General features: G+C 34.7%; 1 protein-coding gene across 1 annotated transcript in view; it reads right to left on the bottom strand.

Moving 5' to 3' along the window:
• Nucleotides 1-14469, bottom strand: part of PTPRQ (protein tyrosine phosphatase receptor type Q) — a gene marked incomplete at its 3' end in the record, with an annotated part of 149680 nt that overhangs the window by 27824 nt on the left and 107387 nt on the right. Inside the window, 6 exon segments of the mRNA XM_072401206.1 lie at nucleotides 776-849; nucleotides 2344-2554; nucleotides 6613-6771; nucleotides 8107-8173; nucleotides 8719-8963; nucleotides 10450-10636. Coding sequence (XP_072257307.1) covers nucleotides 776-849; nucleotides 2344-2554; nucleotides 6613-6771; nucleotides 8107-8173; nucleotides 8719-8963; nucleotides 10450-10636 — 943 coding nt within the window.

The raw sequence follows: 14469 nt of genomic DNA, 5'->3' as shown, positions 1-14469 counted from the left end.
ACCTAAGGTTTCACTTTTAAGAATACATGATCAGGCAGGTCATTATTGCAGAAAGGGACTGGCAATGTCCATTTTGCAATAATCCCTCCTACCTGCCTAATGGCTTTGGGTTTCTGGCAAGTTATGCAAACAATAAAGCAACATTTGTACGGTGAATAAAATCACTACCCTCTCTAATTTTAGCAGTTTATCGGCTTGTTTTGATGGACAAATATAATATGCATTCATGCACTCGGTATTCATTTAAGATCAGTTTGAGATGCTTTACCAGAGTTTTTTCACCAGTGTATTTAATGTGTACTTGACCACTTTCTAAGCTTTTTTATTCCTATTGACCTGTGTGGGGACAAAAGCACTTCTGATGTGAACACATGCCTCTCTACAGAGCTTTATCCCATGGACATTTCAGAATTTGTTTATTCCTTGTGCCCTTGGTGCATATGAACAATTTTTGAGCCTTGTGTATTTAAGATGCCAGTTTCTAACCTTGCAGACATTTACAGAAAATGATCAATGCATTATGTACACTAGTTTACTGAAAGCATTTGGCTGCACCACTGCACCCTACGTGCCTGGACTGCTACGTGCAGGGATTTGAGAACAACTTCAATGCTAAATAAGAAGGCCCTTTGAATTAAGAGTATGTTTTTTACGAAAAGACAAAAAATTAAATCCAGAAATGTGTTTCATTATCATAGACACAATTTATACTGTATCACATTTATATATATATATATATATATATATATATATTCTGCTATTTATAAGTTCTTACCCAAAGTTTTTATAGGAATGGAATAGTTAGAGTCTGTATACTGTCCTTTAAAATTTGTAGCTCTAAATTTAAATCTGTAGAAGAAAAGAAGCAAAATGTAAACATAAAAAAAATCATACAGAAAAAAAAAATCTGCATTCCTCTCAGCAATAAATTAGCAAAAATGGCACCATGGTAATATAATATATTGTAAGTATTGGGTAACTTATTCAGAAACAGCTTTTACTCCATAGGACCAGAAGATTTTCTGCTTTGTTTTGAAGTGATTTTGTACTTATTATGTTTAACTATTTTACCTTTTTAGTCTGTCTTGACATAGTATGCATCATTTATGAGGGTACAGAAAGGGCTTTAGTTTGATTTATGCATATTATGGTACAGTACAAGTACAGGTGTTGAATGCCTATACTAGCTAACAATGACTGTATCTGTAAATGGTTAAACATGTTAAAGGTCAGGGTACTTATGCAGAATCGTATATAATGTATACTGGTGTTAACAATGGAAGGACAGTTGTTGCTGGACTTTACAGTTAGAGAATCCACACACAAGGGTTTCTGATTATGTGTGAATAATCGGACAGCAGAGCAAAAATATATGCTTGTAAAAGATTTAAAATCATGGCTATAAAATCTGACTGTCATTGGCTGAATGTGCCTGTTAATGCAGTAAGCAGACATCCCATAACTCAGGGAAACAATAGTAATTGTCCTAGAAAAATAAGTCAATAATTTTTCCACCAGGATTGGTTTTCAGGGGTCCCTGCACAGGCGTCATTGAATCTACTGACATACGTATTCTAATTTATCCTTTTTTCTAATGAATAGGGCAACAATCATCTCATAGCTTTAGGTAGATAGGTGTAGAAAATGCTGTACAAGCGACCCATCAACAGCATCAGTTTATCTCCGTGCTATTATAAGAAAATAGTCTAAAATTATATTAACCAATAAAACAGGTTGTGGCTATTGATACCTACTCAATAACAAAATTCAGCAGCTCTGAACTGATATGGGATTTATATTTCCAACGGACTATATAGCCTACTTCATGGAACATACAAACCAGATACTGTGGGGGAGCAGTCCTGCTGATGTGGCTGGTTAGGAAGCTATTAATTAAAACACAATGGGATGGGGAAGTTCCCCAGGGATGTTTCACTGAAGAGGTGTTATGTTATCAATCCTTCACTAATTCACATGCAGTGAAGCTACTATCAAAGACTGGCTCTATTTACCAAGGCAGCTGCTTTTTTAATGATTGCATCAATTAGCTTCTGTAGGCCGGCTTTGCTATGCTCCTAAAAGTTCTTGAAACTAATTAAAATTACATTTAATTTGTATGCTGTTATCTTAATTTAATGCAATAATTATCTAAATATTGCCCATAAGGCAAATGTTGTGCATTGAATAGGTTCTTACAGTAAACAACCATGTATAATGACCAAATTTAGTATCTCAGGTTGCCTTTAGACAAGCAAAAAATTTTGAAAGACAACTCAAAAGCATGTTTGTTAAAAATTAAATGTATATTGTTGTAATTGCTATATCATGGCAACATAAACATACATATACTGTTTTCTTGGTTTTAAGGGTCCATTACAGAATTCTTGTAACATGCAGGTATTGTCAGCTCCAATGACATATACTTCCTGCTTGCTGAGGAAACGGTTTGCCCCATCTGGACACGATGGATTTGGAAAACCTTCATTAGTAAAATATGGTCTTGGTTTTTGGAAATAGGCTTCATGCCACTTGGTGATATTCCCATCGTGTTGAGCTGTAATGTGAAGCACACAGGAATGTCAGATGAATTCATAAAACAAATAAGTGAATGTACCAGGAGAATATTTTAATCTCAGAACAATGTGACACGTGTTAAAACATTTTAGAAGCTTCTTTCTACAGTGGATAGACCACTCGGGTGGTCCTAATGTTATATAGTTGGCCAAGTTCCAAATGATAAAAATACAGCAATTCCAAATGATATTATAACACACAAGAATCTACATCTTTTTATACATCTAATTATTCATACACATAGATATATGAAGAGTATATGTACTTTTATATTTTTACATACAGACAATTTCAGCTAAAACTTTTTTACTTTTTTTACACAAGGTAAGAGTTATAGGTTCTGTCAAATTTATACTGCTTTCTATGACCCCGTAGTCATATTTTCTTTCCTTATGACACCGGAACAAGACATGAGGTAACATGTTTCATCCTGGCAGGAAGACATAAACACCAACACTAAAAACTAAAACTACACCATAACCTAAATTTTCTTTCATTGGAGATATTCCCCATCACTTCTTGTACCTTTGAGATGTCGGTAAAATCCCCAATGAAGATTTAGGTAACCTTAAAAACTTGATTTTTCTAAACCCTGCCTGTGTTTAGCAAAAAAATAATTGGTTTAGAATAGGGCTTTTCATTTTATTAATTTGATTTTTAATAAGAATTGTATTACTTCACTCAAATATACATTTTGTATCTTTTTTGCTTATTGAAAACAATAGGTATCACAAAGCTTAGCCCCACAATAAGAGAGCTGTATTGGCAGTGCAATCTTCAATTAAATTTTGATGTACAGACATTGGATGCCAGACAGATGGGAGAGTTCTGTGATCCATGACACATCTACACTATTCAGAGGAAAGAGTGGACTATTTGGTGAAAAACTAGTATATCCATAAACTATAAATCTATCTATGACAACAGCTCAAGTTCTCATTTGACACACTTTGAGTTATATGAAGTATATCTTCATCAACCCACCACTGCTTACCAAAACAAAACCTCAACATATTTTTTAGCATCTCTGGACCGGTACTGTTATTTTGGGAATAGATGTCAAAGATACCAGTACATAGGAACTTCTGATAGTTCAATAAATAGTTGACAAAAAATATTTAAGTTACATTTGCATATTTATCATGAGGTTTAGCTGTAATTTGATACATTTTAGATTCTTTACACATATTCCTGTCTAAAAAAAGAAGTTATTAATTTACTAATGAGAAGTTTAAATGAAGACAAAACACAGTATGATTTACCAGACTATTTTTCAGTGTTTGTTAATACACAATAATTATCATACAAATTGGTATATTCAATGATTTTTCTTTATAATTGATGGTAGGAAACGCTGTGCCAAGCTGTAAAATGCCCTGTAGTGTTAATAAATTCTCCTGGCAATATTGAAAATTTGAATGCAAATTTAAATTAAGAAGCTAAGAAGGGTGAAGAGTTTAACCAATATGTGGCTTTGCACACCATAACCTGCATTTATTCAAAGCACACATTTATTAGTTTGTATCTTTCTGTTGTGATAAAGATAAATACTTTTTTTTAGTTATTTCCCTAGTATACAAGAGGAGTGAAGAATATTATGCTTTAATAGAAACAAGGACAATCAATAACAGGAAAACACATTAAGTGCAATTTTTGTAACAGCCCTGCAAATTTCCTAAATCCATGATCACTTGGCTGGAAATCAGTAGAGAGTTGAGTTCTCAGTTACAATTTATCATAAAACTGTGACCTGTATCCTCAATAGTGATAGAGAGGGCAAGTTCAAGTTTTTAGAGATTAACACATTTTGCTTGTTTTTCTTAATTGCTAGGGGATTATGATATTTCAGCATGATTTACAGGCTCCCATGTGATATGGCCAGGCTTTCTAGTGGGTGCATTTCTATGAAATGGCTTGAATGTATTTGCCTTGCTCAATTTAGTCACAAACGTCCACAAGGGGAAAGAAGAAGGAAAGAAAATAAGAAGAACATAGAATTATTCATAAATGCCGAGGCTTCGTTCCTCCTCCTTACCCTGCTACCCATTGTTACTACAGGTAACGTATGGTATATACTGCTCTGTCTTTATTTGAAATGAAAATTTGTGGCATGCACATGATTGTAATTGTTCATCCAGCAGTTCTTGTAAAATTACATTATTGCAGGCAAAGCTTGATTTAATTGCAAAGTTCAGCAGTGTATAGCCGATTCTAGTTTTGCTTCCTTTGTTCAGATTGAAAATATATTCACTTAACATGAACAAAAACATTAAAGCTAGAGAATTTACTGACCCAAAGGCATCATATTTATTTTCCTTCACTTTTTCACCTTCTAGGTCACTATCTCAATATTATTTTAGTACCAGGGCAATATAGCTGGGTGTCAGCTAAAGCAAGGTCATGAGACTCTGGAAACAGATAGATCCCTTCAATTACAAATTAAAAGAAACTGGACAGAAACCTAATACAAACCCAAAGTCAAGGCTGGGATGTATCCCAGAGAACACTAAATCACTTTACAATTAAAGATGGATTTTCTTTTACGCACATATACAGGGCTGGAGGCTTAAAGTATATGTAAACTCAAACACAAAAGTCCAATATAATCTCTACCATGTTCATGCAATTTCAAAAGTAATTATCAATATTTTTAAATCCACAGCTTTGCTTGGAAAAACACCTGGTGATCGAGCAATAATGTTTCTTGCTCATGCAACTCCTGTTATTGGTTGTCTTTTTTGTCTCCAAATTGGCTCTTGCATTGTAACAGCCCTGCAAATTTCCTAAATACATGATCATTTGGCTGGAAATCAGTAGAGTTGAGTTGCTATCTTTTACACACAAGCTTCCAGTGGGGTAAACAAGTGGCTGGTTTAACACACATTACCCAGGTATGGTAAATTGTTGTCACAAAAAACTTGGATTAGAAAAAAAATGTGCGACGGGAAGAAAGAAACTGCTAACCAACCCAGGGCCAAGTCCAGACTATATCTGACATTTAAATTGTCTCAGTAACAACCACTACACAGTTCTGATTGTGTTTTCCTAAATGTTCTTCCATAACAGTTCATGATTATTCATAATTCAGTTATGATTGTCTCATGTTCCCCCGAGGAAGCCTAATCAGGAGAAACGTGTCGGGATTCGGGATGAATATTTTTCTACAAGCGTTCTATATACTTAAACTTTTTAATGGGTCCTTTGGATTTTGATTAAAATCTAGAGAGAATTGTCTAGCAATTAGTGACAAAACACCCCACAAACTGTCTTTGTTATCTGTACGGCTGCAATCACTACAAAGAATAAGCTGTTTATTTCCTATTTACAAGATAAAACAAAAAAAAAAACCCTCTCTATTTCTTTTTTTTCTACACGTATTTTAACCAAGGGGCTGGCAGCTACAACAAAAATTTAATGACTTGAGAATTAGGAGTTACTACAGATTTGAATCATAAAAGCAGTCTAATTTTAATCATTACGCAGTTTATAAGCCTTTCCTTTGCTTTTAATATTAGTCTAGATGTTTTTTAGTAAAAATGTTTTGCACAAATATAGATATGACTTCTTACATGAGCCATAATACAAATGAGAAAATCATCAAACCAGCAAACTTGTAGTTTGAATTACTTTACTTTTTCAATATGAAGCAACAGTTTTTTCCACATTTTCTCTGATCATATCTTGGAAGCTTTCCAATGACATTATAGCATACATCAATGTGACTATAATCATACATATATATTTAGCCTTTCTTTTATATTCTGAAGTGTATGGTTTCCACCAACTTTGTATTTTAGTAAAAGGTTTGATTTTTGAGACACTTCATGCCTCTATACACTCCTTCCTTTTTAACCTATTTCCATGAAGCACTGTTAGCTAGCAGCTGGACACATCTGGAGCTTGTGAGTTCCAAATATCAGTCATCTGCCAAAGTTTCAAAAACTATAATTACAAGACCTTGAAAACCTCAACCACAAGGCAGAATAGGATATTACAAGCAAGCATTTAGGTTAGATTTTTTATTGTATTTTCTCTTACCTCCATTTTCTGAAACAAGAATCTGAATTTTTTTAATTGGTCCATTGACATCACTGAAGTAGCATATTGGCATTTTAACACTAATGGTAGTTGATGTAGCCACAACACTCCCACTTGAGTCATAAATGGGCACAGGTTTCATTATGGGATGAGGTGGTTCTGTTGGCAACAAACAATGATCTACTTTCAAATATGGAATACTTTAACATTGTGTGGTATATTATTTTTGCTTGGTAGGAACACACAGCTAACTTTATAAAATTGACTGATAATAATGTTAAAAGGTATCCAAACCCCAAAACAAAAATGGAACAAAGTATATTGCAGCTTACCACATTTTATTTAGCATTAGCATATTCTTGTTTTTCCAGGCTGTTCATCCTTTTATTTCATCTGGTGAACCTGCTAGTAACACCTCCCGTCCTAGGCTGACAACACTAATTAATGTATTGTATGAATGGAGGAGCAGCATTTGGACTGGCAAGAATTCTTTACTACCACTCAGTAGCCAATCTAATTTTAACTGCTTTGGAAAAACATCCAAATTTTGAAATATATGCTCGATTCTAAATATTTATCATGCACATGTTGATAAAAAAAAATTTGACTGTGTCTCAGGTATGTACACATGTCAGAGAAATCTTGCCCGAATATGAACAGTAGTGCTTGTCTAAGGCAAGAATCTGACATCTGTACAGCAATCAGCCAACATCATGGATCTATCAGGACGGATCCATGGACGACTCATGGGGAATGTCCACTAGGCATCTTAAAGGAGGACAGCGCAGTGGAGTGCTCCTTGCTGATTCCTCGCGCTTCCCTCACCATAGAACAGCACTTGTTCATTCCTGTGTCACATTTTGTCACAGAAACGATTACAAAAAATAGTTTCCAGCGACACAAATTGTGTGTGTGTATGCTAGCTAATAAAACACTCAGTGGTAAACATGTCATTTTTTTTATTTACCTGACCCAATCTTACAAGGTGTGGTGTCAGGTACCTCCAGATTGTAGGTATTACTGACATGTCAGTAGAAACAGTCTGTCTGACTGAGAAAATTGTGTTTTTCCAAAAATGATGCATCTGCTGAGTGACCGACTCAAAATAAGAACGTATCAACTGTCAATTTGTAGCACGTTTACATGCTTTGTAACTGCACTCAAATCCCTACTCTGCTAGTTTTAAAACTCACCCATTCCACGTTAATCCCCTGCAACTATTTTATAAAGTGATAAAGCATCCATTATTTGTGAGCCATGACAATTAGGCATTAAACCTAAACTGGTGCTGACTGGAAAAAAAATGTCTATAATTGTAAAATCTATAATAAATATAATAATCAGAAAACATACATGCATCTTTTGCCTAAAAATGTTTTGTTTCAAAAAATAATGTGACACAAATACATTTTTGGGAATGATATAAAAAATATACTTATGCTTCCATAGGTTTGTGTATTTCCCTTCACTAATGTGTAAAACAATTAATAGTACCTTTTACGTCCGTGGTAACTCTCATTTGGATTTTTGGTCCTGCTCCAGCACCATTGACAGCATATATCTACAATGTAACCATATTTTTATTTATTTCACTGATAACATGTAACCATATACTCAAAAAGCACTTTACTCGCATGACTTTCACATGCCTGTTAAAAGTATGCATTAGGAGAGGTGTCAAGAAGAGGTGTACATTTATGTAGAATGATCTGTAGATGCATATCAAGCAGCATGTGACATGTAATAAATATTCACTGCAATTTGAATGTTCCCGTTGCATGCATTTTAAATAACAGGGAAAAACAATCAATTGTGAATGGCTGGTGAATGTTCCATTCACTTAATAAATTTTATCTATACTTTACAAGCATATATCGATTCTTTCTAAGATACTATTCAGAGAGGAGTATGCAGATCTGGAAAGTCAAAAATTCTCATCTGCATAGGTGTTCTGGGTTATTAATTAATTAGGTAAAAGAGTCTGTACAAAAGACAGAAAACCAGTATTTTTAGAAAGAAAGGTCGGAAAAGGAATTTTCTTGACAGGTTCCCATTATTGAGTACTATGTTTCTTATTAAACTTGGCATTAATCAGTAAGTTCTTACACTTATGTTATATGTATAGCCGCCTTTAAGTCCTTCGATAATAGCAGTTACTGATTCTTCATCTCGTCTAATGATGCTTAGATTGCGGATTTGGCTCTTTGAGGGATCACCTTCTTTGTATACAAGTGCCTGGAACATTTGAATATTTCCATTGGGTTCCGCGGGTGGAACGAAGGTCATCTGAACTTTAGTTACCTCATTTGGTATCTTCTCAATAGTTATGTTTTTAGGAGGATCGTTTGGCACTAAAACAGAATGGGGAAAACATTATCAGTGTATTATATACCTAGCTGTCTATGGAGGAGAGAAATAAAAGGGTAGAAACAAAATTTATATAGCACTAATATATTATGCAGCGCTGTACAAAAACAAGGGGTTGCAAATGATAGACAGACACAGACAGTGACACTGGAGGAGGAGAGGACATGTCAGAGATGGGGACTGCCTCTCAGTATGGAGGCATCCTCTTATGGTTGTGTCAATAGGACACAAAGTGAAGGAAAAACAAACAAACAACAACAAAAAATACTGGACATGTGATGCAGCAATCCCCCACTCTATTTTAAAAGTTTTAGCTTAAATATACATCAAAATGTGGTCTAACATTTATATATATATATATATATATATATATATATTTTTTTTTTTTTTTTTTTTTTTTTTTCAGACATCAGAAATGTGATAAATTCACCGTTTATACAACATGTACTTATCCCACCTTCTTTACATTGGCCTAACCCAACACAACCTCCTCAACTTCCACAATTGCCTAGTAACCAACATCACAGGGGACCATGGGGCCTGTCTACCTGTTCAGGAAATAGCTCAAAGAAGTCATAGAAGTATACCATGCAAGTGCCGACAGGAAAAAATTCTAAAAGTGTAGGAATAAAAACAAATGTGGGAACGTAGTCCTTTGAATCTCAGTATATACGCAACTATGTAGAGGGAGGGAGGTCAGTGCTGGTGGTAGTAGTGGTGGTGGGCGGCTTGTTATAAAAAAGTACACTCTCATACATTTCTCATTGCATTGCATACATTTCTCATATTACATTGCATGTAATAATGTTGTGCTTAGGCTCCCATGAACATCTATTATAGACATAATGGCCTGGTTTAATAAAGCTCTTGAAGGCTGGAGAAGATACACTTTCATCAGTGAACCTGCGTGATCCAGCAAACCTGGAATGGATTTGGTCAAGAATTTTAAACATTTGCTAACAAATAGCAAATTACTTTTAAGAAATACATCCCAAGTTTTCTGGAACACCCAGGTTCACAGATGAAAGTGTATCTTCTCCAGCCTTGGAGAGCTTTAATAAATCTGGCCCAATGAGAGAGTTCCACTCTCTGTTTTTGTATTAGAAAGAATATATGGGTGGAGGAAGGGGAATTCTGGAGAAGTAGTGACCTGATCACTACTTCTTTTTCTCCATTTAGGGAGATTAGGGCAGTGCTTTGATTGTATAACCATATTTAACAGTAAAGTGATAGCAAGCAGAAACTTTATTCACTTGAAAGAAGTAACTGATCACTACAGTTTGGCTGTGATTGTCATTTAAAAATCAGTTGGTCAAAACAACTAATCTTCATTGTGGCCTACAGCTATCAAACAAATATTAGTATCCACTTAAATTCTAGTTCTGTGTAATAATATACAAAACGTACTTTATATGTTTTGTCAAAGCTGCTGTGCAAGCTATCATTGTTATGGGAAAAAAAAAGACATACCTGCCTCAAGAGTGGTGGCAATCACGACATCACTGGATTTTCCTTCCGTAAAAACGGATTCTAGGTCTCCAGTAAAGGCTGTAACTATTACAGAGTAGCTTGTAAATGGCTTCAGGCCTGTCACCTCCATACTTTTACTTTCATTACTCCATCGTACAAACTCATTCTTGTAGTCTGCACCATTAACCTGTAAGCAGATAAAATTTTGTTACTTGGTGTACAGTACAACACATGTAATTAGAGCAACAAATTCAGAAGTCTGCATTTGTAATGAGAAACTATAGGTTATTCTAATTTGCACATATTCATTGCTGTTTGCACTGCAAAAGTAACCAAATCATCTGTAGTCTAGCAACAAAAACGTGCAGGTTCCCTACTATGTGAATCAGGTCACATAAACATTAGAACTAAGCCAGTGTTACAAGAAAATTTGATTGCAACAAAATCCTATTGCCCAGACACAACAAACTATCCTGCAGGGATTTAAAGGGGCAGGTGTTTAATTTACCAGAGCCTTCATTTATCACTTTATCACAGATTATTTAAGAAATAAATAAAATCTATAAGCCTTTATTCCTTAGAGAGAGGTCAATTTTAGGAAGGGGTGAGGGGGACTGGGGAAAATAGGAGCTTTCATACAGTTCAAATGATTGAGATATACTGTTTTCGTCTAACTGGAAATCAAAGGATTATATGCTCATCTAGAGATCCTAGTTTATTTACCAGCTTCAGGTTTTAAATTTAGGCATAATGTTTTTGGTACAGCAGGTATTGAACTAGTTAGGTAGATGCCAGTACATGTAAGGATTGTGGGTATTTACATAGTCACACAGACCTGTCTGGGAGAAGTCGATAAGCAAAGCACAATGTTATGAAGCAGTATCAAGCCAGAAGCAAAGTATGCAATGGAAAATGTATCTACTAAAACAGTACATGAACACATATCACTAATATTGTTAAAATTAAGCGGTCCATTTAGAAAGTTTTAAATCTGACATTCACTGAAACATCCCCTAGTGCAGAATCTTCCAGATCCATGTGTTTCAATGGCAGTAATTGATTCTCCACCAGAGAATGTTTTAGTGAATGTCAGATTCTCTGCTTTATAAATAGACTCCTAAGTAGATATATTTTATGGGTATGCTTAAAAAAATTAAATGACTGCATGTGACACCCTTCAATTGTGGCTTGTCCACAATGGTTCCATCAAATAAAAATTCATATGCATTCATATTTTTAACATTGAGCTACATAAACACAACAAGTGCACAATGATCATTTACTGGTGTTTTAGATGATGTTTAAAAAGTAACTCACTTTACTTTAAAGATACCAGTATATATGGTTATACACTGTACTGCATTAGGAATGGCTATACCACCCAAACAGGTTACCACGGTCAGGGCTGTATTGCATATATGTTAGTGGGAGGTATGTCAGAATAGTAAAATAGAAATCACTCTAACTGCTTGTGAACAGATCCCATATTCCCCCGTAGGACTGCTTTTACAATATTGTTTCAATGTGTATTTTTATAAGTAGATTAGGTGGTTGTACAGTAGTTTTCCTCTGGGGGGAAAGTGTGTATTAAGTGCAGCTGCTAAGGTATTAAGTTTGTTCTTCCTTGACAGATGTGCTGTGTTATCCCCAGTCCCATTCAGTCTTTTCTGTGCTTTTTGATGTACTAAACAGACGTTGACTTTAATCTGATGTCTTGTAGTGTCAACCTTCTTATTATAATTACTTCCAAAATGTTATGTTTGTATTATTCACAGTCAAGATCAATCTTAAATTATTCTCCTCTATCATAGAAAACAGCAACTGCCTGAGGACTTTTTATTAAATGAAAAACAGTTTGTCTTAAATTCAAGCTCTAATCCTGATTTATGGTTTCCTGTAAAATACTAAACAAATCCCTAAAGCTGCTGACCTGAGAATGTAGGTGCTAATAAGTATGTAATGGTGTACTGTGCAGGATGAGTATGGAATCTGGGATCCTAAAAGGTGCATTGCTCCCCAGGGTACCTCTGGAGACATTCTGCTTCTTCGGTACAACCACATACACTGTGACTATCATGTTCTACATTATTGAGGCTGATTTAAAAGAGGATTTGAGAATGTTCATGTAATAAAAAGTGCTAAGGTTCACTTCATTTATCCAATCATGTCAGATCGAGATACATAATGACTTTTTTCAGCATTTGATTGGATAATTAAAGTGGTTATTCACATTCCTAAATTCTCATTCTCATATTCTTAAATTCTTTCATAAATCAGCTTTGTTGTGTTTACAAAGGCAGAGACGTTATATATGTTGTTCTATGTGACCATTCTTATAGGAAACATAAACATAACAGTAAAGTAGTCCATCTCTGCCTTTTTGTAAATATTTAGTGTGACATTGTATTTTTAGTGCTGCTTACATGATTTGTCAAAAATATCAGAGAATGTAAACAGGATTTTCATCAACTTTATTCCGATTGCTTGGTACACACATAACATTTAAAAGATAATTCTTCAATAGTATTAAAATTCTGCAATCTGCAAGCAGTGTTATTAGTAATTCCTACCATACAGGATAACATTGAAGCACCATCAAGGGCATAAATAAAGCAATAACAGGCCATGGGTCCACCTTGAAGCCTAAATGTAGAAGGGGTTCAAAAATTTTGGATACACAGTGATTTAGGCAGGCAGCAATACCATTTTATAAAATTAACAAGTTTATTGTAAAAAAAAGTTTGGGACCCTCAACACAAATGCCATTAAAACAACTGTAATTTGCAACCTTTTGTTATACAAATTGACCTAGAGATAAAGAATAGGTGGACCTTATTGACTTTAAAGCCCCCTTTCACATAAATATAGAGTAGCACAAGTCAATACATAGCCTCATGAATTTGTATAAATCTCTTTTTCTAAGTATATGCATTGCCAGTACGTTAGCCTGTAGCTAAAATAGGTTTACGTGTAAGTACCCACACTCATGTGCACTTATCAAATATGCATCATAACAAATGTATAAGTAGGTGCCTATTAGAGACGAAATGTAAAACATGTCCAATTAACCAGTCTTAGCATACCTTAAAAGGTCAGTGGATATCAAACACTCTTATATATACACATTTAAAACATTGGCTACTGATGAAATATAATTCTAAACATCTAGAACTGCAAATCAAGATCCATCCACTATGAATGAATAAAAACAATTAGTAAGTAATCATGAATGATCTTAGGGGTATATTTGGCAGACATTCAACCATATTTTTGGCAGACAGTCCTTTTAGATATCCTCCTGGTTTAAAAAATAATTTTCACCCATTTTCAAGCAGAGTTGGCGTGAGAAAAAGACTCAAAAAGATTTACCTGGTGTTCTGACAAAACAACCAACCCCTTCAAGATGTCCTCCTTCCAGTGCTAATCCTATCCTCCTGCTAGACCTTAACTTTTTCATGTCGTCTTCTTCATATCTAGCCTTCTAATCCTCCTTCATGGTGCCAATCTTAATGTTGCCTAACCTTAACCCCACTCCCTTCCCCTCTAGTCCCTAACTAGGTATGACAGTTCAATAGGTAGGCTTTTTCAAAGAAACTCTAGATTTGCCCAAGTCACAATTTCATACTCCAGAATTTGTTCAACATCTGTCCCTCATAATACCGTAAAAGTGCTTTTCTGTGCTCTTCATTTTACCTATAGCTCAGGAAATGGACATTTGATTACTATATTTACCCATTCATTGGTTTTAAAAAAAAGTAAAAGGAATCTCGGGTTTCATGTTGGAAATGTAAAAGTCTTTTTCTTTTTTACCCAATGGAAAGCACATTTGTTTTAATATTAGAATTAGCTTTCCCATAGTTCATTTGTTGTAGGTTTTTTTAAACATTTTTTGTATATGAATGTCTTTTAGCCATGTAGACATGCTAGATGATTGTTGCCTGGGACAAATGGTCATACTAGTCTTGGACAAAAATATAGCATGTGTACCATGATTCCCCAACATCATTCATCAATCAGCCC

Source organism: Pyxicephalus adspersus, chromosome 2, assembly GCF_032062135.1.
Source record: "Pyxicephalus adspersus chromosome 2, UCB_Pads_2.0, whole genome shotgun sequence".
NCBI lineage: Eukaryota > Metazoa > Chordata > Amphibia > Anura > Pyxicephalidae > Pyxicephalus > Pyxicephalus adspersus.
Note: the sequence above shows the minus strand (reverse complement) of the source record. Positions and strands in the feature narration are given on the sequence as shown.